The following is a 27,658-nucleotide window of genomic DNA, read 5'->3' as shown; positions in this document are numbered from 1 at the left end:
TCTGGCCTATTCAGGTCCAAAATGAGGAAAGGACAAACGTCATCACGTTCCTGTGACGAAGGATTTGATGATTGACTTAAATTGTTTTGACCGCGGCTTGAAATCAGACATCACAAATGTGACGTCTCACGTTTTACCCAAACGCGGATAATTATTTGTCATATTTGTTGTTGCCCCTCTAGGATTTTTCTTGACCCCCGCTACGAAGTGAAGTCGGGGCTGGGAGGCTAGAACAAACGCACGTGTACTGGGCGTTTCTTTAATGAAACGGACGTCCAATCACCGAGCAGTATGTTTGAATAAATCTGCATATTTTGAACCGGGGGTACAACCAAGCGCTGATAGGTTACGAGAACTAAGAACAGCCAATCGAGTAAATGACAAGCGCTCAGCTGGCAGCAAAGCCCCGCCTTTTATGTATTAAGTAGTAAACCCCGGAAACGCCGTCGTTTAAAGGCACAGGGGAGAAATCACAGGCGAAAGGTTGGAACAACGAAAACAGCTGCGAGCACTCCAAAAACAGACAGCGACACGAGAAGACGAGTAATTGTGCTTTGAAAGAGTCGGAAAACGACCCTAACATCCTCCGCAGAAAGAGATAAGACGCGTAGTTAAGGCGCTTGATGGTCATTTTGGAGCTTGCAACTCGATTTTGGCCCTGTACCAACCTGGAATCCGTCAAATCGAGCAACACGACAAAAAAAAGCTATCCAAAGGGCCAAACGGCACGTCACTGCGGGTCGCCTGGCACGGATTTACCTTTCGGAGTGGACATTCTCCCCCAGTAAGTGCCCTTTATCATCTTTTTTTTTCACCAGCTCGTTGCCTTATCTTTTTGTGTGTGCCAACTTTAAATAGTAGCATTGTATGGTGGAAAGAGGCTGACGTTCTTGGATGATTGATTTTGCACACTTAACATACTGCTCACCAGTCTTCCATGTATATGGTCGATTAATTTATATCTTGAGTATAAGAATGCCTGGAATCCAGCCTGAACCAGTTGATGGCCCTGACAGCAGTTTGCTAGGCGGAGGGGGCGTTCCCCTGCTTTGTCTGCCTCACTGTGCCTTTATGTGTGCAGTCTGCGGTGGATTGGAATAAAGTGGTAGTAATCCCGGTGTATTCAATATTTGCTTCCATTTAATCTAATTGTACATATAGATTCCACATGAAACGACACATGCACCTGCTATTTTACACATTTTCTTGGCGAACCATGATGGAAGAAGCAATCATTCCTGGCATATATCTCAGCGGGTAGAGTGGTGGTGATGACTGTGAGTGGGGGATATTGCACATGGGGATTACAGTGCATGCAGCGCTCAGTTGCATTGGTGCAATCGAGAACAGTGAGTTCTGGCAGTGATATAATTTTAACATGCTCTGCAGGGTCATCCCTTGTCTTGACAAGCGGGGCATGATGGCATTGACGTATGCATGAGCTCAATGCAGTGCCACTCAGCACTCTGCATCAGACATACAATACACGCACTTCCCCAGCACATGCACAAAGAGGGTGGATTTCATCTCGTATCTGCAAGTAGACGTCTTTCCCACCCTCTTTCAAAGCCCCCCTCTCCCCACCTTTCTGTCTGGGAGAAACCGGTGGGCTTTGTCCTCAGCTGAGTGTGACGTCATGGGCGTCTTAGCCATCAGCCCGACGGCGAGGTGAATGTTGATCAGTAGGGATAGGTGGGTCTGGTCTGCGCACAATTGTCTTTACAAAAAATGCATTTATTGTAAAACCCGGGACAACATAGGTTAAAATTATACATTGTGTAAGAAAGCCTGTGCAAAAAGGAGTCTGATGTTGCATCCACTTGTCCTCCTCAGGCTTGCAGGTGAGCTGGAGCCAAACCCAACTGACTTTGGGGGGAGGGGCGAGGCGTGGTACATCCTGGATTGAAAGCATCTATATGCTGCTATCGACTCCAGGCTTCCGATTTGATCTGTTTTTGTTTCCCTGCAGGAAATATTTCAGGGAATAAATTACAAATATCCTTCTCAAAATAGTGGAATGGGTGTGTGTTACCCCAGGGAACAACAAGCTTTTCTTTGCTGTTCAGGAATAAAGTGCAATTGCACATCCACTACAGTAGGTGGCATGGGCACACTCATTCATCAGAATGTGTGCAGAGAGTATGAGCTCTAAGGCAAGTGTCAGCAACGTGGTGCCCGCTGTGTAAAAGTTCCAAAAAACAAACGAACAAAAAAAGCTCCACTTGCAAGTACTTGGTATGAAATCTTCCATCTGGCTCACAGGTCTTCAGCTCTGGGTTCAAATAGCAGCGATGGCCTTTCTATGTGGAGGTTGTATGTTCTTCCAGTACTCCGGTTTCGCCTCACATTCCAAAAACATGCTTGGTCGCTTCATTGAAGACTCTGAAGTCGAATGCGAGCTGAATGGTGGTTTGTACCCCTCTTCTCGCCCAAAGTCAGCTCAGCTCCAGTTTAGCTGCCACCCAAAATGAGGAGAAGCGCCAGAGTGTCCTTGCGCTTAGCCTCCATGGAGAAAAGCAGCACAGCAACGACTATCTGTCAGAGGTTCCGCACATACGCACATCGTGGAGCCATCAGGATCTTGTTAGGCTGTTTGCGCATTACCGTACATCATGAGCAATGTGAAGCTGATTACCGGACAAGCAATGAAGAATAGACAAACAACGTCTTGCCCGTTGATCCACATGCAGCTCAGATGCAATCTGAATTGAAAGCCAGCATTCATCCACTGTCCAGAACGCACTCACGGCATTGAACGGCTAAATTATGTTGCATTCGTATAGCCGGCTGTGCTTATTGTATGCGCGGAGCTCTATTAAAACACTCTAAAATGATGAGGGTTTTGTATTCAGCACCCCAATGTGCCGCCGCAGGATTTGATGTCGGAGATTATCCGGGTTGGATCCGCTGTGCGACACTGCTATGGGGCGATATCGATCCCCTTAGCATATGTATGAAAGAGAGTGGCGTTTCCGCATTGTACTTGCGCTGCAATTAGTGTTTTAATACCTCAGACAATAAAGAGATATCGATCGAGAGGGTGAGACATGTAGCACACTATGGAACATTTAGGTAAGGGAACTTCCAGCCCAGGGGTGGGCAAACTTTTTGGCTCGGGGGCCGCATTGACTTTTAAAATTTGACAGAAGGGCCAGGTCAGCACAAGCTATGGTACATTAAAAAAAAACTGCATTTGTTGACAGTCCATATCAAACATCAACAGAACAAAAGCATGAACGTACTGTATTAATATACTTTTTTAAAAGACAACAGTGTTGTTGATAACCTATTTTAGCCTGTGCATTGCTGCAGATGGGTTGTGATCAGACCAGTAGAAGTAGAGCGATACAGATGTCCAAGGTGGTCGATAAGATCCCCCCACCCCCCTGTGTTCTGCAACCTCAAGTCAATGCGCCACCTGGCGGTGAAATGTCTGTCATTACAAGTCCAAATAAAATGAATGCAATCATTCACATCGAACCTTAATTGTGGACCAACCTTCGGTGGGCCGGATTAAAAAGACCAACGGGCCGGATCTGTCCCGCGGGCCGTAGTTTGCCCACCTCTGGTCTAGCCGATGACTTTTTCCTCTGCCAGTCGATATAAACGGTCTTTGTTTATCAATGGATTCCTAATGATCCATCCATCCATCTGCTTTATCCTCACAAAGGTCGTGGGTGTGCTGTGGACACCCTGAACCGGTTGCCGGCCAATCGCAGGGCACACAAAGACAAACAACCATCTGCACGCACACTCACACTAAGGGACAATTTAGAGTGTTCCATTAACCTGCCGTGCATGTTTTTGGAATGTGGGAGGAAACCGGAGTACCCAGAGAAAACCCACGCAGGCCTGGGGAGAACATGCAAACTCCACACAGCTTGAAAAGCCCGCGTTAGTGTATGTGTGTTTCTTTTCCACACTTAAAACCAAAGTGAAGTGAGTGCTGCTTGGATGGCACGTACGCAGTAAAAAAAAGAAAAGCACACAGCCTTTGAGGCATTTGTTTATCTGGGAGGGGGGAAGAATATTGCAGGCGTGTATTTGTGTGCTTGTCTTTTGCCGTGCATTTGTGTATTTTTGTGCAAATGTTTGTATTTGTGTCCTTTGACGGTCCGTCAACATTAGGATTCAGAAAGCATCTCAGCTGCTATGTTGCTGTCTGAACTGCTGCTTTGTATCTTCTTGGCAGGTTCCTTTTGCATTTTTGGAACAACCACCAAGTGACATTTGCACTTGATTTAAAAAATAAAATAAAAATCATAGGGCAATTATGCATAGTAAAAAAAATCTAATAATATATCAGTTTGCAATTAGTGATCTGAATGTACATCAGATATATGAAGTCAAGATGGCGCCCGAGTAGGCAGCCGTCAGCAAGTGCTCTCACGAGCCTTGCTTTTTTTGTTGTTTTTGTGTTTGTTTTGTCACTTTGTGTTTGTTGTTACGTCGTGTGGACCTGATGTGGACTTTTATCAGCATTTTTTGGCCACGACATTCATCAAGGAGGAGACTCTGTGCTTGGTGGTTGCGCCTTCTCGGCAGCATGGGTATACCGGCACTGTTTTTGACTGGAGGAATGTCGGCGCCATTTGACTGTCGTTGCTGGACAGTCCCGGCGCGCTTGTGTCTTGCGCCTGTAATGGGCAGCATTTTTCACAGCCCCGCTTTGTTCAGCGGAGAGATCGGTGCTGTTGAACGGTCTGCGGCTGGATGGATGTAAGTCTTGAGGAGCCGACGATGAGAAGAAAGGAGCGTTAGCGCGGAGCGCCGATGCGGATTTGGAGCTGGGAGTCGCGGCTTGGAGTTTGAAGCGGATTACGTGGGACAGGAGAAGTGAACTAATCTATTTTCGTCAATGGACGCTACAGCTTCGTGTTTGCTTTCAAAACTTAGCTTGTAGCAGACGTGTGCACATTTTCAGCATGACGTCTCTGATCCACTGGAGAAAGGACACTTTGATCCTCTCCTCTTTCATCTATAACTGCTTCAGACAACAAAGTGTATGCAGAAAATTGGTGAAGATTGCACGACTGTCTGTGACTGTGTCCAATGTGTTGTATTGTGTTATTTTTGTTATTTTGACTTCAAAATGGCGCCGCGAGAGTGGCTGCCTTTCCAGCAGCTCCTATATTTTGTTGTTCTACTTCTTGCTTTCATAACTTTGCTGCTGTGAATTGGGAATTTCTCCATTGCGAGACTAATAAAGGTTTTCTTATCTTCTCTTATTTTAACAAGTACAATTTTTTTTTAAGTCAATAGGGGTGTTCACACGGCAAGATTTGGTCCGGTGCTACGACGGGGCTGCCCCAGTAGAGCGTTCACACGTGCAAATTAGCTCCGGCGTAGCCCCGGAAAACAGCTTACACCGGACCAAATTTGATCCACCTCAAGGAGGTGGTTTAAAAATTTGCTCCGGAGCAAATGCTCGTTAGCGAAGCAGCACCGGTGTAAATTTGCACGTGTGAACGCAACTGGGTTAAATTTGCTCCAGAGCAAATGCTTGTGAAGAGTTTACGTACGGCGAGAATGCGTTGCTTTCGTGCTCTCTCGGACCTCCGTCATGTGTTTGTTTAATAACGACACAAGACTTGGCTGGTAACATCTTTCCTTTTGTAGGAGACTGGACTGTCTCGGAGTTGTTAGTGTAGTTTGTTCCTTTGTTGTGTGTTCACAACCCCCCGCCCCCCATATAATTTATTTTGTGATTTCCTCTCTTGATTTTCTGTTTGGCGCATTACGTGTTTGCTTTTCTGAGTGTCATTGAAGTCATCGTTGATTTACGTTTTCGGGGGCGGTCACTCTCGAGCAGAAGGCACGGAGACCGAGAAGGAGAAGGACGTACCTGTCCAGTAGTCGCTTGAGTTGTGTATACGTTTTAAAAAGAACCAACACGACAGCTCATTTGTTTTCTGTCGTTTTGCCCCGCTGCAGAAACTGCCGTGTGAACGCAAGTGGGGCTGCACCGACGCTGTGCCAGTGCAGACACGCTCAGCGGCTTTGTACGTGTGAACGCTCCACACAATTTGCTGCGGTGCAAAATATATCGCAACAAAATACACCGATGCAGCGCCGGAGCAAATGTGTGCCGTGTGAACACCCCTTTCGATATGCTATTATCGGCAATTTGCATTCATCTTTAGGTACTGTTTGTTTTTATAAATGTATTGATGCACATTTTATAACTTACCCGTAATGTGCCGTACTGTACATTTTAACTGAATATTTGGCATGGCGGCTTCAAGACATTCAGTATGAGTCACCCGACCAGCTGTGCTCGCTATCTAGTCCACGGCTCCTTTTTGTCACTGGAAAGCTCTCCCTCCAGGCACAAAACAAAGCTGCAACTCCAGTAACATTAAATCTTCTAACTGCTGCTTAAGGACTGCGGGTTTGTTATTGTGTGTTGCACTGATCTCAAGATTAAACACTCGCACGGTCTCTCCCTGCACTTCATGCTAGCCCCTCTCCCCGCCCCAGCCTCCCTGTTTTCCCATTGTATGCTAGCATTAAGATCGCGGCAGCGATGTGGATGTTTTAAAATACACAATGAGTATTTGCTCTTTTGTTTCATGTTTATTTTAAGAATAACCTTCAGAGTGATCATAGCTTGAAGCCTCTCCTTTTTTTTTTTTTAACACAAGATTTACTAATGTCATCTGGCAAACTACCACTTGTTGTGAAGTGAGTCGAGTCACCTGTCGCCATAAAGGTTTTTATTACCGGTAATTAATTTTTTAAAATCATGTTGGCGCTAGCAAGCCAAAGCCACCAATCGGCGTATCATCCATCCATTTTCCGAACCGCTTGATCCTCACTAGGGTCGCGGTGGGTGCTGGAGCCTATCCCAGCCATCTCCGGGCAGTAGGCGGGGGACACCCTGAATCAGTTGCCAGCCAATCGCAGGGCACACAGAGACGAACAACCATCCACGCCCACACTCACACCTAGGGACAATTTAGAGCGTCCAATCAGCCTGACATGCACGTTTTTGGAATGTGGGAGGAAACCGGAGCACCCGGAGAAAACCCACGCAGGCCCGGGGAGAACATGCAAACTCCACACAGGGAGGCCGGAGCTGGAATCGAACCCGGTACCTCTGCACTGTGAAGCCGACGTGCTAACCACTGGACTACCGGGCCGCCTCGGCGTATCAATGGCTCGTATCTTGAAGGACTCTTAAACGGGGTTACTCATATCTCAAGTCACCACCGCAGTTGTTTTATTCCCCATCTTATTGAGTGACTCAAAGCAACAACTGATGCTATAAAAGATTTTTTTAAAAAACAAACAAAACAGTCCTTCTGGTTAATGTGACTCACTTCCATGTGAACTTTCCGCACCAGCAAGGAAAGATCATTTGGAAGGATTTATGGGAAGATTGAATTGAGATGCCCAAAGGGGATTGAGGAATTGCAGATTCAAAGTGAGAAGGAAGAGCAAGCCACAAACATTGGCAGAAGAATGAAGGGCCTAAAAACATTAGGGCGAAGAGGTGGAGAGATTTTCTGTCCTCCGTGAATAGGCAGCATATTTTCTATGGAACATTCCATCCTCTGAGCTGGGCCAGTCTGTCACCAAAGATTCAGGGTGCCACACTCCTCCCCATCGCTGCGTTTCCTCCCTTGAGTGTCTCACTCAGTTTCTACCGCCGCATATCAGTCATGTGGTTTTGTTTTTCTTCTCCACTCCAGTTTTTTTTTCTCCCTCCATATTTCTTTTGTAATGTGACCAAGTCTTTGAACAATTTGTCTCCTGTGAATACAGTGGAACCTCCAAAGGCCGACCACAGCCTGTTCCAAGAAAAAATGGAATTTGATTTGCTCGGGGTCAAACTGGGCATCGCTTAATCTTGTACAGGCTATGGTTTAAAGAACCTGTCGCGTGAATTCAGAGATGTTTTTCTGTGTGTTTGAAGATGACTGCTGAAATGTGCAAAGTCTGAGAACCTTTGGACTACTGAATTGTGAGTGTATAGCGTTTCGCTATTTTTTACCATTTCAGTTGTCCAGTTAAACAGAAAAATTATACACCCTACTATGTAAGAACGTGAAGGCCTTCATTAGCACGTGTGGTTATCCGTTGCAATTGTGAGTTACTACACTCCGGAATTGCATCTTCCCTGAAGGCCACAATTTATAGATCAACTCGATGTTATTATTTTATTTCCCAAGCAACAGCAATGACGCTGGAGAGACGGCTGGCCGCCGGCCCCCCGCCGAGAGGAACTCCAGAAGTCTGTTAGCCCGCAAGTTAGCTGTTGGCTCGTGCCTCTTGTCCTCGCCTGTGACTATTCCAGCTACCCGAGGCGTTAAACGGATATATTTCTCATGACTCAAACATGTCAGGATGGATACGCATGAGAATGATGCTAGATAAGATAAGATATCCTTTATTAGTCCCACACTGGGGAAATTTACAAGCAAACCATGAAGTAGCATCCATAATATGTGGCACATATTTCAGTGCACACACATGTAATTTCCCCATTGCGGGACAAATAAAGGGATATCTTATCCACGGTCATTTTGAAGCCTCGTTTGATATACTTTGCTTTTTTTATCAATTAAATTCAGCCCAGTTGTTAACAACATTCTTCACTGTAGTGCGTCAAATCAAGAAGACATTTATTTTCCACTTTGCACAGACTTTAGTTAGCTAACACTCCCATCTGTCATTACTTAACCGCTTTTTTAATAGAATGATCAACTACATATCACCCCTTATTGATGAGTGACAACTTGCTGTAAAGACGGCTTACTTTTTAACATTCCTGTCAAACAAGTAGAAATTGACCACCGGTAACAGCAATAAAATGCGGATGCTGTGACAAAAGCATTGATAACACCCTTGTATTCAATCATCTTATTAGAGGGCCGACTGTGTAACTGCGCGCACTGTATGCTGCCAATATCAGTTCAAAAAGGGCACAGCTACTAGAAAGAACCTTGAGCATGGTCCAAATATAAGCTTTTTAAAAACGTTTGTCTACTAAGGGTGTGTTGAAATTCGCAGAATGATTTTATTCATTCTCACTTCAGACTAACGGGCGGTGATAGATTTTTAATGACTGGAAAGGCAGGTTGGGTGCATGGACACATAGAAGAAGAAGATAAAAGGACTCAATCAGAAAATATCCATCAAAGGAAAAAAGCAGATCTTGCAAACACATCAAGGTTTAGCATCTGGCTGGAAAAGTCTACAAGGTGTGTTGTTTTGGCTATTGGAAAAAAAGTGTTTATGTGCATTTTGAAGTTTAGTGCGTGGGCTAGCAAGAACGTTTGTGTGTGTTTAGTAGTTTGAGATGTAAAATGGGTGTTACTGTTTGACAAACTGATAAGTAAAGGATTAATTGGATAAATTAGTATCCTTATAGAAAAGTTATGAAAGCATTGATAGATTTGTAGATTTCTAAAAAGTGTACTTGCATGTTTCATGCTACATTTATATCCAACATCTTTGATCTTTTTTATCCATAGTTTTTATATTTTGATTTGTCAGATCTGTTTCTTACTTTTGTTACATATAGAAGTTTTTCCTTTTTCTTAGCTCTCAGGGTGTGTTCAGAACGATCACTTAAAGACGCTACACCACCATCTTCTCGAGGACAACAATCTATGCTAATGCTAGGTAAACCTGTGTGTTTCCAACTTTGTGAGCTCATGTCTCCACACCCAGCTGCTCAAACATGCCTTCCCACACGGACCTCAAATCACCCAACTGTTACACATTAAAATATAAAGAAGACTGTGTGGGTGTGATACAACCTGGAATTTTGCTTGTGGGGCTACCACTCAAAATAAACGTGTGCCGTAAACCGCGGTGTACCATGACGATACACACTTACAATTGATCACTTGTGGAAAGGGCAACATTTATTGTAGATTTTCTCATTTCCTCGACTTTTTTGTCTTAGATGCAAACAGTCCCAAACTGTAAACTCCTGGATACACTTAACACTTACACCGGAGGTCTGTGCCTCTTTCAATATGTTAAGTATGACACCAGCCAACCAACCCACCCTCCCAAGCTCTTCACATACGGTGACATAATACAGGAACTTTTCGCTCGCCCCCTTTCTTCTTCCACTCCTTGAGAATTTTGTCAATCTGACATCGTTTTCATGTTGTAAAAAAACGATCTTCATACAACTCCCGCCCCCTAAATATGATCCGAAGGAAATCAAAACAAACTGCCATGCGTCCCGGCCTTCCAACGCATGCTAGTAATGGAATGCCAGTGTTGTTTTCAATGCTCGTCGTCTCCTCCGCTGCGAGCGAACGGGAGGGGGCGGGGGGCTTTTCATAGATGACACGCCCCTTTTACCATATATGGTTGGCAACATGGCCTCTGCAATGGTTAGAAAACTGAGTTGCTTAGTGGAAGCGCAACAACCCTACAGACTGTTCCTAAAATTGTTTTCACAAACGTTGCTCTGGAAAAGCAACAGTGGGCCACAGAAACTTTCTATATCCCCACATTTTAGTTTTAAAAACGTGCTTTATAAGCTCGGTCAATAATTGGGTCCTTGTGAAGCAAAGTAGCACGATCGCACATAGTTTAAGAACTACTCACAACCTCGGTTAAGCTTGAAGTAAATATGCTCTATAATTCCATTTCTTGGCCAGACAGCGTATTTACATGTCACCAATGAAGTGTGTTTACTGTACCCAAGACAACCTCAATAAGCGAATTGGGTCATGTGCTCGAGAGGGTTAGGGGAAACTCGAGTCGATGGGGAGCAAGGGCAGTCGCAGGGCGCTATCAATAGCTTGCTCTCACATGTCCGGACCAGCACACGTCTGATAACAATCCCCCAAGTTTGCTAAATAAAGATAAAGCACATGCAGTTTGTGTCTGAAAACAAGCTGAAAAAGTTGTGCGCTATTCGTCTTCTTGACAGCTTCAGGCACGTTCCCTGTGCACTTAAGCTCCACCCACCGGCACCACCGCACTGTCCAAAATAGTTCTTGCCTTGTCAACAGCGAGCCCCTTATTAGCAAACAGATGGCACAATGCACACACTCCCAACACGCTGCTCCTGGTGCTCAGCTGATAAACTTTTCCACATTCTGTATCGACACTCCTTGCAGCAGATAAACCCTCAGCTGGTGCCGGCGCGAGGTGTTGTGCACTCACATGCTGCACACATGTACAGTATGTGTGTAAATAAGATAGCAATGGTGGGGGAGGGGAGAATGTACAGTATTGATATTTGCATCCTGAATTTTTACGCGAGGCTTGGCAGTCTTTTTTTTTTTTCAAGGGAGGAGGGGGTAATTTTTCTGGAAAGTGTGAACAGATGTCACCGGTTGTCCTGTTTGTCTTGAAAGAAGACATCACAAAAGTTTCCCAGCCTGCAACAGTTTTGCTTTTGTTTTAGGTGTTGAGTCAAAGTCACAAACGCAATAACGGGCTGTTAATATTTTAACTACCGGTAAAAGAACAATGACATTTTGGATGATTGTTTCAAGACAAAAATATTTTCAGACCCCCCCCCAAAATAAATAAATAAATATCTCAGGAGGCTACCTGAATTTTTACATCCCTCACCTTTGCTAATCCCAGTGCTGTGTGTTACACTATTGTATATATCATAGTGTGATATAAAACTGTCTACCATACGCAATTCTCTATTGTTTGTTGTCATTTTGGTGAGTGGGTTGATGGTTATTGTTTGAGAGAGTAACAGAGCAGTCTCCTTTCCATTACGACGTCCTTGTGCTTCTTTATGACTAATCGATTTACACTTAATCCCACTGTTAGGATTTCCATGAACGGGAGTGTACATGTGTTCCAAGAGATTAAGTTTGAGTTTTTTTGTGTGACTTTAGAAAAGGGGATTTTAGACGGCCTACACCTCAGAGTTATTGTGCGGCGTTTGTCACTGAGAAAACTTTGCTGCTCTGGACTATCGTGAACCGAGGACCTCATTTTGAATTGGTGATATTTCTGTTTCACGTACTGTGCATGTCAAATACTGTTTATGGCCTCAAGAGACAGTTTATGCAAATGAGCGTGGTAAGCAGTTAGCACATTTTCAGTTGTTTCTCAGATGTCTCGGGATCATTTTGACAACCTGATCACTGACATTTCAAACCCGTGTACCAAACTTTGAAAAACAATGACTTATTTTTGCGACCATCCCCTCAGCGCTGCACGGAGAGAGCCTCCGCCGTGCTGGAATCCATACATTTGGCTTTGCATACATTGAACACGAACAAACACATTCTCACTTTGTTAAGGGTGCTCCTTTTCTACTTCAGCATAGCAAGCCAAGCAGGAGCAGGTGGGTGGGGCTTCAGGTGCCCACGCCGCCCCCCCCCCTTGTTTTTCAGTACCTTCCTGGCCTATCAGGATCCCGACTACTGCAGCTGGCCCCCCTTTTCTCTGGCCAATCAGCTGATAGCATACGCCCCCCCCACACACACACAACTTCCCTACTCTGTATATGTCCTCTCTGCTGAGTGAGCAAAGCAGGCCTCGCTCGACTAACAGCTGAGAGGAAGGAAGAAAACAGTAAAAGAGTGCAAGGGAGGGTGCGATCCTGAGCGACGCATTTAAAGGAGGTGCTGAGGGCACTATGTGAGGAAGAGATGAGGGGGTGAGGACTAGTGGACCAAGCATGTGAGGGGCCTTTTGTGCTCGAGATGGTGTGCAGAGGCGCGAATGAGAGAAAGGAAGAAAGAGGGAAGGGGGGAGTGAGAGAGAGAGAGGAAAGGACGGGTGGGGAGGCTGAGAGTTGTTGATGGCTTTTTGAGTTGTGCATGTGTGTGTGTGTTACTCAGGGAGGAAAAACAAGGCTCGAAACAAGCAAGCGCGGCGACTCTCAACACTTCTGGAGGAAGTCGAGCAAAGTGGGGCAAAAACAACCTGGAAAGCACCCTCATCCGACTAAAGAGAGGAAGCCGACGAGAAGCTTCGCCCGAGCCGAGGGTGAGTGTCACAAGTTCTACTTGCTGTCAACGTAGCTTAGACGGACGGGGCAGCCTGTTAATTGCCCTCAAGTTGTCAAGCCCAGCTCGGTCCGCTCTCACAAAATGGCCACATGACAGAAAGACAAACAGGGGGTGTGGGGGCGGGGGGACGAGACCAAGTGGGATCCCGTGTCAAACAGCCTTCTCAGCAACTATGTCCTCACTGAGCCAGCTTAGTTGAGATGGCTGCGACTGCGACTGCCCTGCCTGGCTAATGTTTGTGTGTGAGTCACCCGTGTCACACAGAGCTTCACAAGTTTCAGTCACTTTTCAGTTTTTTTCTTTCGGCCACGTTATGCCTTGCTTTCTCTCTGGTTATCACCCATTGGCACACACACACACACACAGTCAGCTGTCATTCTATCCCCCTTGTCCACGAGGTGACATCAGATTGCCAAACTGTACCAGAGCTCCTGCAATCCAATCGGCAGGTTGACGGCTGAGCTCAGGACAGTCTCCGCTGACAAGAGCTCAGCGTGACTTGGGGTGGGGTCTCGCTTATAGCTGATGAGACAATCAGGAGGAATTTGGGAAGATGGCAGCGGACTCGCGTACAGATGGAATCCCGCCTCGCCTCGGGCAAAGCAAGCACGGAGGAACAGGTTGAGAAAGTATCGCGACACGTTGTGGACTATGTGGCGGGATGGAGAACTGAAGCGTGTAACACCTGTTGTCTCTGCGAAACGGTTGAAAACAAATCAAAACTTCAGTTCAACTTTTAGGTTAGCGTTTAGCGTAGCATCCAGCTGCGCACCAAACACATCTCTGGGCATTCAGAAGTTGGAACGGGGCTTCACAACGGGCTGACAGGGGACACTAAGGTGACCCCCACACCTATTAAAAAAACAAACAAACTGATCACCAATGACAGGATTGTGATTTCCTAGGAAGATTGTCCAAGTTATCCTTTGAAAATCGAAACGTTTGCAGGTAATCGTTGAAATACAATGTTGCTTATTGGTTTTTGGTTCATCTATTTCAGAGATGTTTCAAGCTTTTTTCTTTTTCATTAATCAGTACCCAAAAAGGAATTCTGTTTCAAAATGTTTTGACAGCTCACATTTTCATTGATCAATAAAAGGCAGACACAAAATGTCATAACTAAATGTCATGCTGCGGCTGCCCCGCAAACAAAAACAAAAAATAATTTGTCCCTTTTTTTAATGTTTTTTTAAAAAAAAAAGGAGCATACCTTTTTTTTCAGAGAAATAGCCCTCTTTTCTATTGCAATTTACAAAACTCTACAGCAATTATCCAATCAAATAAAATGGCCATCTGAAGGCAGTTTAATACAATGACACATACATGACTGAGACGGTTACAATTGCTCAGTAAGTGCAGTAACTGGTCATTCTTTGCTGATGATAAATAACACATGCCTCATATTATCTGTCTACATGTGTAGCTGCACTGTTTTTGTTCATAACTATCGCTATTGCACCCTAATACCTGTGCTATTTGTCAGCATCTTGAAAAAGTCGAGCCGCTCTGATCTCAAGGCGTCACTATTTTAGCAGCATCTCTCCCCCCCCCCCCCCCTTCAGTGATTAATTACAGGGCTGGCAGCACTATGGGTTATTGGTTCTTACTTCTGCTACACAGTTCTGCCGTTCTGGGTTCGCTTTTGTCTCAGCCCTTCCTTTGTGGCATTTGACTTGACTCTCAGGACTCAACACTTCCTCTTGCAGTCTTTTAAGTGTTCAGTGTAACAACCTCCAAAAGTCCAAACTTGCTACATTGTGATCTCGATTTCGACTTCGATTAATTTTCCAGCGACACAAGAGATCCCATTTTGAATAGCCCACATTTTTCCACCTTAGCGTTTGTCGCACACGGCGTGTTGCTGTCGTGATGCGTTCACGTTGATCAAAGGTGGGGGGCACATTTCTGAAGATGGGCGCTGACTGTGAACTTTGCCCCACTCCTCTCCTCCATACATCTTCCTGAGGCTTAGCATAGCCGCACGAGTCACGTTTCTGTATCGGGAAACCTTTTCTTGCATTTGTTTTCCCCGCCGTACTGGTGTTTTGTCGGCACCATCGAGCAGAACCGTCTGCACTGTCCTCACTTGAACGTGTCATGTCAAACATATTGCAGCGTTTCATCTCGACCACTGCCGCTGTAAATTACTTGTAGTATTTTTAGGGAGCGCTTTCAGTCAAAAGGCTCCCGCTGCTCTGTCCAAATACTGACGCGGCAGTTACAATCATATAATTGTGAAATTACCAGCCTTGGGTTTGCAGCCGTGGTTCTTCATGAGACGCAGACCATATTGTACTTATTTCCAAAAGGCTCATTTTCTTTATTGTATGTTTGCAGAATTCGAGAGGGATTGTTTTGAAACTGACTGGTTAATTTCCCTGAGATGGTGATGAAAAACTGGATTCGTTGTTTTTCTTTTTTTCCCCCGTTCCAGTTGTCTTGTTCACGTCTGTGTCAACTGTTTTATTTTAATTTATTTTATATTTCACTCATACTTGACTCCATTTCAACCACTCTCCTTGTGCTTCCCCTTCCTTTGTGAATGCCAAAAAGCAAAGTAAGCCACGACCCATGTGACTTAATCTATTAGCCATGTATGCAACACAGTTGATTAGTCTGCCAGATACCGTTTTGCAGCTTCTGTCCTACAAAGTGCGTCAGGCTCAACAGTGCACATTGTATTTTCTGCAAGCAAGAATGTTAATTCTTTTTTTTTTGGGGTTGACATCATGTTTCATTCCAAATTTTTGTTGTTAACCACTCTCTGAGCAACCCAGGACTCGCCTCAGGTGAACTTCCTGGTTTTTTTTTCCCCTCCTCAGCTGGCAGGCTGATATTCGTCGGCTGCCAAGGTGCTTCTTTATCGAGTTCAAAATAGGGTCAGAAAATAAAATGGGACCTAGCACCAGGCCTTTGGGTGCTCCAATGAGCTCTGACACAGACAACGACTATTAATACTCCCGGGCCGACGCTTGGTCCTCTCTCGCTCTTCTAGCCATCCCCCCCACGCAGCCTTCTGCCGACCCTTTTGGGGCCTTCGCCTCAGGGGAGCTCACCTGCCCTGACAGGAGATAGATATGTTTTGTCTTTTCATTCGCTAACTGGAATTGTGTGAAATCATTCTTTGATGCTTCCTGACCTACGCGTAGCCATTGAATAAACACTCATTTTTATTTTATTTTTTTAACATTTCACAATGGGTGGCGCCTAAACTTCAGCCAGATTCTGTTCAGATGAAGCATCAGATGATTGTGGATTTTTTTTGGGGGGGGGGGGGGGGTGACTGAGTGCTCTACCTCCACTCCCCAAAGGAAGGAACTTTAATACTGCCATATGTCATGTGAGTAATTGCAGGTGACAAAATGTTCACCCCTCGCTTAGTGATTCATCGTGTGTGTGTGTGTGTATACACACACCGTACCCGCTACTATATCTTTCTTATTTGCCAAACGTTTCATTCCTTTGAGGAATACAAATCGACACCTTTTGATAGCAAATTAGGATCTGCTAACTTATTCCTGCATTTGTTTTTCTTCTGTGATCTTTCCACCAAGCAGCCTAGTGCAGTTTTACTTCAGGACAATTCGCGTTTTTTGTTGTTGTTTTTTTCTTAATCCCTGATCAGCTCCAATATCTTGATTGTGTAATTAAACAAGGAGAACATTTGAACTTTTTCCAGAAAAGTGAGCAAGTGTTGTCTGTGTCCTATGTGTTGTGTTGTGTTATTTTTGTTATTTTGACTTCAAAATGGCGCCGCGTGAGTGGCTGCCTTTCCAGCAGCTCCTATATTTTGTTGTTGTACTTCTTCCTTTCATAACTTTGCTGCTGTGAATCGGGAATTTCTCCATTGCGAGACTAATAAAGGGCTTCTTATCTTATCTTATCTTAAAAGCCCAAACCAGTCAAACTTGCCATATTTCAGCATCACTCAAAAGTAGGGATGCAAATCAAAACCTTTTTTTAAACCATTACCAATTCCCAGCAATCGTTATTAGCCTGTCTGACGACGATTCCGCTTATTGATTCCTTACATTGTAAATGATTGATGACTTCTGTGCGATATAGCCATATGTATTGTACAAAATGTATGAGAGAGAGATAGATATATGCACCTCAGTCGTTTTTAGAATTATTTTAGATTTTCCTCTCCTCTTCTGAATGATCAATTAGCGTCTTTTCCGCCACTTCCAGCTTCCCATGGAAGAAATGGGTCAAAGAGGGGTGGAACTACACCATGACATTTGTTTTCCTCTTAGTTATTTTTTTAACTTGGATGCGAAATGTTTCAGTTCTTTGACAATTAGACAACACCTATGTTGACATTTTTGTCTCCATGAGAAGTCTAGTGACAAGAGACGGCTGCGATTTGACTCATGCTTGCAAATATTTTCTTGCCGCAGCATCTTCACCAAACAAAGTTCAATCCCAAACACAGCATTTCCCCCAGCACCCCCCCCCCCCCGCCTCCCCAACACCGACACCTCCGCTACTCCCTCTGCTTTTCTTCTTCCTCTTTGTGGTCAAGTACAAAGGAACCGTTATCCTTGGGCTACTTGTTGCCACAGCAACATTTCACTGTCACCCCCCCCCCCCCCCCCAACACCAGTGCATTCCCAAATTCTGGTCCAAGTGGGTCAGGCATGCCTCAATAGGCTTCATCCCAGTCTGTTCCCCTTTAGCAGCAGAGATCAATTTTCTTATGACAGTGTTGGGGTTCCGCGCTCAGAACGCTCTACATCTATACATTCATTTATATCTATTAGGGTGGACCATTCGCGGATCATAACGTTAGCTGAATGGATTACCAGAGTGGTTGCTTAACTTCCTATCGGTGGCGTCACGTCGAGACGCAACTGCGGCCAAGTGACTCTGTTGTTTTTGTGTCTTCAGGGATTCGGGGTGTTATGACCCTATCATGATGTCAGAGGCATTCTGCAAACCACGCCCAGGTGACGAAGCCGGCCGTGCATGGCTGTCGGACAATCACAGATGGAGTCCCACTAGAGTCACTTCTGGCTCGGGAGGAACTTCACTCAGGAGCCTGATGCAACACTGACGTATCACTTTGGTAGGTGTTCAATTCAGGATGATTTCCAAACATCCGGAAATATTTGCAGTCAATTGTATGGCGAGATGTTTCTTGTCGTTTCGAGTGCTTCCGCTTCTTCTACTGCTAATTTCAAAATTTTTGAATGTCTTTCCTTGGCAGATGATTTGGTGATAGACATGCTTTTGTAGAGCCATTTTTTTCCCCCGGATACAACTTCCAGATGCTGTGTGTCTCCGTGGGCCGCATTAGAGAAGGGCAGGCACAGAGGTGAGTTGTGATAAGTTTTAAGTTTTTTGTTTGCCTTCACTATGTTCATTCATACTGGCACGTTTTGAGTCAAAGTACATTTTTGTTGAATGTGTAAAATCTGTCTGGAGATGACAGAAAATGAGGAAAGGAGTTCAGAGACCTTGGAAAAGTATTATTTAAAACAAACCCTCATTTTCATTCAAAAAACCAAACATACAGACTGAAATAGAATGCCCATTCTGTGTTGACGTGAATTAAAATTGAGAGCTGAATAAACCCAAAACGTGATACCTGTCATTAAATATAGAATAAGGAAATCAGGAGGGGGATGAGAACAATTTATTTTAAACAATATTAGAGCTATGCACTTTGAGCATGAGCAAGAATGGCCAAATACAGATAAGGGAAGCCCTACATAGTAAAAATAGCAATACTGTGAAAAAAAACAGATTTAGTAGGTAGCAACATTTACGCAGTTAACACATCGCTTCCTGTAAATAACTCTTAATTCTGAAAGACGTGTACCACTTCCGGTGGCCGAAGTATCTTTGCGGTCGATACATGTAACTTGGACTTGTCAGCGTCAAGCGTAAAATAATCAAATCCTGCATTTCGTTTTGTGATTACAAGTCATTTGCGTTTCGCTACTCGCGTTGTCATTTGGGGCACACAACCGAAGGAAATTGATAATCGGGGACTGCTCCCGACTGAGTCGCACGCGCACTGTTTCAACCCACCACGACGTCAATGCCCATGTACAAATCACGTAAATTGCTTCACTAGAGTACAGATAAAAGTAATCAATACTAAGGGCACCTACGTTATCGAGATGAACACATTTTCCCTCACAGTGAGTAACAACAACAGGCCATCGGTGTCTCGTTGGCATGGAGATAAGTCTGGTCGTCCACACGCTGACCAGCGGTTAGAAAAGTTGTGGACTTTTCATGAGTTTTAATTTCGTTTTTGACTTTTGTTGTTTAACATCGGTTAGTTTCAATTCGTTTAGAGGGCAGGATTAGTTTGTATTAGTTTTAATACTGTAGTTGAATTTAAAAGAAATACACGAATGTGGTATTTGTTGAGTGGAACATTTGAAAAAAAAAAAAGGTCACCGAGTATTGTGGAGAATAGTTAACACCAATCCTCAAATGACTGACTTTCCTTCTTCTGCGTACAGCAACACCCAAATATACTTGTTTTGTTTGATTGTTTTTTTTAAACATCATTTTTGTTTTAAAATATTTTGTTCACTATAATAACCTTGATGCTGACCCAACCAAAACACCCGGTGAAAGGAAACATTTCCACATAGACCACGAATGGGCTGGAATGAATTTTGGGCGGAGAATTTCCAGAATAATGCTCCGCTTCATTGAACATCTTCGAAGAACTAATGCAAATGCGTGTGTTCCCGTCAGGCGCTGTGCGACTCATCTTGCTGATTCACGCTGGACGACAGTCACAAAACGGGAACTATAGGACTTGACGGTTCTGTGGAACCTCCTTTTCTGGCTCGCGGTGCTCGTTGAGGACCCCGTTGCGCTCACTTAAGCCAGGACTGTCATCTTCCAAACATAGGAAACATGCGGCACATCCATGTGGAGCTTTCTCACAAAAAAGCTCCACTTGAGCTTCCAGCCCAGGAGGGGGACCTGCCTCCTCCGACGGCGCCTGCACTGGGACCGGACTCGGGGGTGAGACCGGGGGCTGCCCGGCACTTTGACCAAGAGGACTTGCGACATCAAAAGGTCTATCAGCTCTCCATTTTCTCACAATTAGGTGGATTCGCTACCACCACAGAGTCCCACAACGATGCCCAAACGAGGCCGGTTCGCGTGGGCGTGAAACGGGGGCTCGAGGAGCCCCAGTTGACTCACAAGCGCCCCCATGTGGCAAACTGCTCTGACATAGATGTACTGGAGGGAGGACTGCTGTGTGGGCCCGCTCCGATGCCGGCGGTGTTGATGGGCTTAGTCAGGAGCTCTGGCGGTTGCGGTTCTCTCTATTCCTGCACACAAATGGAGCACAGAGACTCTGAGGCCGGGTCGTTGCCCAGATCCCCCCCACTGTCCCCGAACCACAACCCCTCCCGTCGGCCAGCTCAGCACAATCACGACAGGCCCGTCCCCGATGTGTTCGCTCCCCTCTCGCCAAAGTCCCCCCCGATGTGTGACCCTTCTCTGGGAATCTCAGCCAGACCCGAAGCGCCGAACGGGGGTCGCACCCCCACCTATTCCATAGGAAGCCCCGGACATGAGAGTTGTAGTAATGGCACAGCCGGAGGCCTGCCCAGCCCCCATATGTATGACATGCCCACATATGAGCCCCCGAGCCCCGCCAGTCCCACAAGCCCCCCGGGCCCCTTCTCCCCCCCACACCACACAGAACTCCAAGAACCAGGAGAGGCCACCGAATGGGACGTCGGGCTAGAATCCTCCCCGCCTGAGCGAAGCGCCACCCAGACCGCTTCTTCCTCGAATGGCCTGGCTTCGTGGGAGAAGACTCCCAGCAGCAACGGCCACCGTTTGTCAGCAGCGGGCCACTGGCCGGCGAAGAAGAGGTTGCTGTCCCCGAGCGAAACCGCCGAGTCGTGCTCTGAAGACGAGGGGCCGTCGACCTCCAAGAGGAGCAGGCTCTCGTTGCTGGCTCCGGGGCTGGGATCGTGTCGTAGCACTGATGCTAAAGCTGCTCCTTACTGGAACCACCTTCTTCCTTCTAAGGTCAGCGTTACACTCCCACACACAAAAGTGCTACGTTGGATTCATGGTCCTCGTTTGGGGCCGGGATCTTTTTCAGTTGGTTACATTCAAAGTTTGTGATGGAAGCAGTTATTGGAAATCGCTGCATTTTTGATGAGGTTATGGCATTTTGTTTTTCCCCTCGTTGCTTCTAATATGAGAAGTCACGTTTAATACAGTACAACAGGGGTGTCAAACTTGTTTTTGTCGCGGGCCACATTGTAGTTACGGTTTGCCTTGGAGGGCCGTTATGAATTTGGGAAACCGTATACATGTTTAATCACCTCCACATATTACATGACAGCGCACACCAAATTGACGAATAACTAGTCTTAAAATCAGACGTCAAGAATAATGACTGTTATTGTGGATTACATATGACAATTTGGAATTTTGGTTCAGACTTTAGCAAGCATTATGGAATTTGACATGCTTGATTTGCTTTTGCAGGCCACATAAAATGATGTGGCGGGTATCATCTGGCCCCCGGGCCTTGAGTTTGAAAGCTGTGCAGTAGAACTTATCACAGGTGTCACATTCTAAGGGTCTGCGGGTGAGATCTTTCAATATAGTGAACAAAAACTAACCATGAAACAATAGCTAAAGTTTTCAAATATCTGCCTACTTCAAAATAAATTTCACCTGCTTGTGATATTAGTAATGTTGGTCAATTCGAACTGTCGAAGAAATAAGGAGTTTGCTGTACAGTCAGGAAGCATTAAAAACAGCACAGGGACAAGGAAGGGGGGAAAAAAACAATTAATCAAAAATGACACATTACCATGCCTGTCCAGAACAGCGCGAGTATCTCCAGAATGAAGCCCATTGACGTGCTCGGTGTCCATTGTTCCAGATTGCGTGAGCTTGTACCGCGTACAGAAATGCAAACAAAGGCGCATGCACAGGCATCCTCTCGTACAACAGTAATGGAAGTGAATGTGTGAAAGCAAGGAAGACCAGAAAGAGCTTTGAATGTAGGTTGCTTCTGGTGGTGTGATGGAATTAGAATAGAGTTCACAGGTCAATAAGTGGTGTGAGGCGATTGAAAGGGTGGGAGGCAGGAGGGGGCGGAGCAAAGGCAGCCTACAGATGAATGAGTAGAAAGGAGCAAGGTTGAAAGTGATGACATCATTGTCATCGTGGGTCGTTTGGATCTTTGGCTTTGAATACCGTAATGACGATGTGTGGTGTAACGAAGTGATGAGGCTAAGATGGCAAAGTGTGGAGACCAGGACAAGAAAGAGCCGACGTTCCGAATGGCGACCGATGACGTAGACGACGGGTGTCACCTGACAGCCGGGTGACCTTAATGATGAATGGCGTTGCGGTAAGCGTTTGTTAAAGTTACACGGCGACAGTAAACGGCCAGGAAGAGCTCAATAACGGTGACCAGGTACTCCCCACAGGACGACTTCGTCATTTTGCCAGGTGGACAATTCAGGGGTGTCGAGCTTGTTTTCATAAGGGGCCGCGTCGTAGTTCGGGTTGCCCCCAGGAGGCCGGCTGGACCGTGGGTGTTTGACTGCATGAGGGAAGGCGGAATGTCCAAAGTTTGGGATGGTTTCAAATGTAATAAAAGAAGCTCAAGTGCAATGTGCCGATTGCAAAAGCACAACAGGCTTAAATTACACAACCGCGCGTCTACGGTAAAAAAAGTTAGCATTGTTAGCTAATTTAATAAGTTGTATTAAACCGTTGCTATTTGGAACAACTCCAGTGAAACACAACAACCGCTGCTGCACTTTCAGTCATTCTGTTGAACTAACGGCAACAGAATTCCGTAAACAAAAGCACATTCGTCTGCGATGGCCTCAACTGACGCTGTCCCTCAACACGCAGGTTTAGCCAGTTGACAGCCAGTCAAAATCTGAATTCTCAATCACTGACTTCCACATCCCTGAACAGGGCTGACTGCTTTGTTTGAGGCACGCAGACATTCACCGTTACAGATGCTATGGCGTAGAATGGGACAATGATGGCCATGAGAGAATAGAAATAATACTAACGTGAATATAAATAAAGCAATAAGCATCGGGTTGATACTTAGCAATTTTTTTTGTCTGTTGTGGGCGCGGTCTGGAACGTAACCCCCGCCACAAACGAGTATTCTATGCAAACCACGGTAGCATTTCTTATTGCGTGTGGAAACGCTTGTAATCGCCCTCTTATATCACGTACTAATTTGTCTGAGAAATATTATGGCAACATTTTTATGGGGCCGCATAAAGGATGTGGAGGGCCCAAGCTGTCCTGCGGGCCTTGAGTTTGACACCTGCAATGTACATCCAGTATATTACAATCGTTGTTGAAATCCAGCCGCTTCCTGAAAATATTCCCCAACTTGTTGGCAGGACCCAATTGCCTGACTAAAATGCAGATGTTTTTTGTTTTTTTTTAAATTGATTTTTCAAGCGGGCAAACAACTAAATGCATGTTTCATGGCTATTTCATAGTTTTTAATTTTGATATTATGATACTTTGGGGTACTCAAAGGAATTTTCAAATGTGTGTCTTTAATGTAAGTGCTAATAAATACATTCAATGATCAAAATGAACTATCCCCCCCACCCCCCATTGTTGATTTTAGTGTGCCACAGACTGTACGAGATCAGGGAGACGACTGAAAAGTGGCCCACGTGTAAAAAGGTGAGTATGTGTTATTGTATACACGTCAACGTAAAAACGAATTGAGCGTTAATCACCTCCGTGCCTGTAACGAAATGTGAGTCGGATTAAGTGGAGAATGGATGAACATAATTTCACATAAAAAAAAAAATAGTGTGCCATGTTCCAAAATGAATCAATCCACACTTATGTACCACTGACATGTTTGTGCGCTCGTGTTCAGCCGGCAGCTGCGCAGCGGTAGACATGCGGACAGCAGAACCTTGGCCCGTTCCAGCTGGCCCTCTTCTTCCATCAGCCGATCACTATTAGGAAACTTTGAGGTATAAAAACAAATGCTAACTGGGCTTCTTCTCCGATTTTGCAATTAGACCCTTGACTAAGGAGTCCATTCAAATGTAGAAAGTGCAAAATAAAAATTCGACCTAAATAAACTATTAAAAAGCTGTAATGCAACGGTCTTGAATTTGGAAAGTGAAATGCAACTGAACTGTGTTTTGGCAGTGATTCTTTAGGTGGACACGTAGTGTCGATCATGACCGCGTTCCTTTTTTTTTTTTTTTGCGTGTCCTAGGAGTCCATGCTAAAGGGCCGCTTCTCGCCATCGGGCCGCATCGAAGGCTTCACGGCGGAAATCGGCGCCAGCGGCTCCTACTGCCCGCAGCACGTCACTTTGCCCGTGCAGGTTACGTACTACGACATCTCCGAGCACAGTGCCCCCTCGCCCTTCCTGGTCAGTGAAAACACCAGCGCTTCATGTACATTTAAATCTGGTTGACGTCTGCTTATCACTTTGGAACAAAAAATGTGTGAGCATGCGTTCCGGACATGCTTGTGTTCACTCATTTATATCATCTCGTTGGTCACATCATACTTCAAAAATGTTCTGATCACGTAAGTCTGTTCTTTGAGGCTTTATCTGTTCCAGACTTTTAGTTGAAGCCTAACCAGGACAGATCATTTGAAATTGAGGCCCAGGGGCTCTGGCGTTCACTGGCTCTGGAACTCCTTAAAACATGAAAAGCCTCCTCTTTTTTTGGATTTAAATTGAGAGTTTTTGCTATAAATTTTCAACACTAATTTTATTTACAATAAAGCACCCCTTCATTGCAAGTTCCAGGTTTGCAGTGTAGGTGTTGCGCAGGTTTTTTTTTCCTGTCCTTTTTTTCTACTGCCTCCGTTTTTTGGGGGGGTGTAATTCTACTCAGGACCACTAGATGGAAGTACATTGTTATTTGACACTAAATTTGAAAACAAAAGTATTTCAGCCCATTCTTGTTTTTAATGAAGAAAATTGAATATCAATTCCTCTTTAGTCCTGCTTTTTACGCCTACAGAAAGCAGCGGCTTGAGGTTCATTTGAGATTTTACGGATTTTTGTTCATGTATGCAACACCAAGACTCGAGGCTAACTCTTTTTAGTTGGAGCACCGTGGCATCTAACCTAACATGAAAATTCCAAGACACGCACTGTAAATCAGCCGAAGTGTGCAGCAGATGTTGTCAGCAACAATAAAACAGCCAATTAAAAAAAAAAAATAAATTAACTGGTTGCATATGTGCGAGTAGGTGAAATTTCAGGGTTAAAATGCTTCCATTTTGCAGCAGTCTGGAGCATTGAACACGTTTGTTTGGGGCAAACCTGTTTCAAGACTGGGGCCATAAGTAATTTTTTTTGGCAGCTAATAAAGAAATATGTGCAGTGCTTTGGGACATGTGGTTCACATGTTTGGCTCACAGCTGTGAGGTTCTGACTTCCAATCTTGGCTCAGGCCCTTCTTGTGTGGAATTTGCAAGTTACTCTGGCTTCTTCCGACATTCCACATCGCAGAAGGAGTCATGTTAGGTTCATTGAAGACTCTGTCATTTGCCCCAAAGTGTGCATGGGATCGGCGGCAGTTGACGCACAGCTCCAATGAGGAAAAGCGTTTCAGAAAATGGATGCAGAGAATAAAATGTATCCAACTGTGCATGTATGTCACAAATGACAGAGGCCCTCTCTCGTTGTCTGCCACAGGGTTTGATATCCTTGGAGCAGCTTGGAAAGAAAGGATACAGCATACCCAAAGCGGGGACCATTCAAGTGGTAGGTTCATCGTGTTTATTTGAAAAAAGAAAATCCCATTTATCCATTCAAGCCTGCAACAAAAATTTTTGTGAAGTGTTTTTTTTTAAATGTTGATTGGCAGCTTGTACATTATGATTAATTCACAAAGGCACCTTCTCGTTTGCGCCATTTGGCCACCAGGGAGAGGTATTATACAGTCAGTCTGACACGAACGAAGAGTTTCACTGCTGCCTTTTGAGTCAGTAAGCTGCAATAAGATTTGTTGTCTTTAGCTGAGGCGATAGAATATGTGCCTGTAAGTATTGTTAAATTGAAAACTCAAAAAAATGCACTCGATTCAGAGCATGATTTTTACTTTCATTTGGAAACGACCCTTCCGTAAAACCTGAAAGCGCTCTGTGTTCATTTTCATTCCCCTTGCAGACCTTATTTAATCCCAACAAAACTGTGGTAAAGATGTTCCTGGTGACCTACAACTTTGACGACATGCCTACCAATCACATGACGTTCCTGCGTCATCGCATCTTCCTGATGCCTGTCGAGGAGGAGGGAGACGGCAAGAAACACGGATTGGCAGGGAGCGCGCCGCTAGACGGCAGGAAGATTCTCTGCTACCTGATACATCTCAGGTAGGAGTTCAAAATCAACATTTCGAAAGTAGTTTTCCGTGACGACGGTGTGACACCCTCATCACGAAAGCACCGTTAACATTTTGTGTTATAAGAACACTCCATTTCGAATAATGTGCTTTTCTGGGGTAACAATGCGTGTGGTGGTTTGTTTTGGATCAAATTAAATTCACAAAATGAGACCAGAGATGGCAAAAAAAAAGGTTATTGTACTCATACTTTCATCAAGTCACTATGACTATTTTGACAAATATGACAAAAATTGTTTAAAAAAATATTTTTAGTGTAAACTTGGTTTCAGCAGTGCAACACGACACACTAAAGCATTTTGAGAAATTTCTGAGCGCCGTGTACCACAAAAAAATCGGTTCTAGGTCAGTAAGCACAACAAGAATTTATATATAAAGCGCACTGGATTGTAAAGTGCTCTGTTGATTTTTGATGAAAAGATTTTAGGCGCGTCTTATAGTCCGAAAAGTACGCTATATTTTCAGTACTGTACAGTATGGTATTTGTAAATATTATCTCAAGGAAAGCCCACACGTTTCACTTTACAGTGGGGGTGACCAATCACAGTTGTGTTAGAAATAAATGGACTCGGTTCAAAATGCTTTACTATTCAGTGCTATATACGCTAGCTGATGGTGGGACTGAAATCCCTTTTTTTTTGTTGTTGCCAACTCAGATTCCACAGCTCCAAATCTGGGAAGATCTACTTGCACAATGATATCCGGCTGCTATTCTCCCGCAAGCCCGTGGAAGTGGACACGGGGATCCCTTACGAACTGAAATCTTTCACCGAGGTGCCAAGTAACCCCAAATACTCCCCCCGTGTGTGACCTTCCTGCGCTTCCTAAAGAAGAGGGAGCCGAACAGACTGGATTTGACAAGGACAGAAAAACAGACGGACAGACTGGATTAGGGAAGCCAAACGCCTACAGGACTCGCTCTTGATCCAGCGCGGGTCAAAAGTCTGTACAGAGAAATGCACAAACACTGACTCTCTCACACACATACACACACACACACACACACACACATTCATAAACACCGCTGACTGAATTCAGACTTCACACGTCCGGTGGCGACTCACGTTTAACTTGCATGCCTTGTGACTTCAACACCTGAGTTTTCCTCGAGTGCCGTACTTATCACACTGTCCTTCACTCTGCCCGCACACGTAGCACAAAAAGTCATTTCACTCTTCAGGAAAGGGTGATTGAATTGAAAGACACAGTGCGGTCGACAGACACTAAAGAGAACGTATGAGTGAGGATATCGGTCAGTCATGTAAGAAGACCAAAATGTTATTTGACACTTCGGGAGAGGGGGGGCGG

The 27,658-nt window shown here is 44.9% G+C and overlaps 1 protein-coding gene across 3 annotated transcripts; it reads left to right on the top strand.

The window, feature by feature from the left end:
• Positions 1-448: 448 nt before the first annotated feature.
• On the top strand, positions 449-27,658 carry atosb (atos homolog b). 3 transcript variants are annotated; one of them, XM_086112138.1, is made up of 11 exons: positions 449-784; positions 12,789-12,936; positions 17,850-18,027; positions 18,169-18,276; positions 19,680-20,981; positions 23,587-23,645; positions 23,848-23,947; positions 24,199-24,357; positions 25,642-25,710; positions 26,116-26,321; positions 27,007-27,658. In XM_086112138.1, the coding sequence occupies exons 5-11, from the start codon at positions 19,845-19,847 to the stop codon at positions 27,158-27,160; spliced, it is 1,884 nt and encodes a 627-aa protein (XP_085968264.1). In that variant the 5' UTR covers positions 449-784; positions 12,789-12,936; positions 17,850-18,027; positions 18,169-18,276; positions 19,680-19,844; the 3' UTR covers positions 27,161-27,658. The 3 variants fall into 3 exon arrangements, with proteins under 3 accessions (XP_085968264.1, XP_085968266.1, XP_085968265.1); XM_086112140.1 differs by lacking the exon at positions 449-784 and adding an exon at positions 12,478-12,604; XM_086112139.1 differs by lacking the exon at positions 449-784 and adding an exon at positions 12,484-12,627.

Source organism: Hippocampus guttulatus, chromosome 5 (genome assembly GCF_054856545.1).
Source record: "Hippocampus guttulatus isolate MCC_2025c chromosome 5, RoL_Hgut_1.0, whole genome shotgun sequence".
Taxonomy (NCBI): Eukaryota; Metazoa; Chordata; class Actinopteri; order Syngnathiformes; family Syngnathidae; genus Hippocampus; species Hippocampus guttulatus.
This window is presented reverse-complemented; position numbering and strand designations above follow the sequence as displayed.

Excerpts from the sequence above, each read along its gene's own strand:
- atosb (XM_086112138.1), top strand. The coding sequence starts at position 19,845 with ATGCGGCACATCCATGTGGAGCTTTCTCACAAAAAAGCTCCACTTGAG. Across the intron at positions 23,646-23,847 it reads AGTGGCCCACGTGTAAAAAG|CCGGCAGCTGCGCAGCGGTA; the intron begins GTGAGTATGTGT and ends GCTCGTGTTCAG. Across the intron at positions 26,322-27,006 it reads TGCTACCTGATACATCTCAG|ATTCCACAGCTCCAAATCTG; the intron begins GTAGGAGTTCAA and ends TTGCCAACTCAG.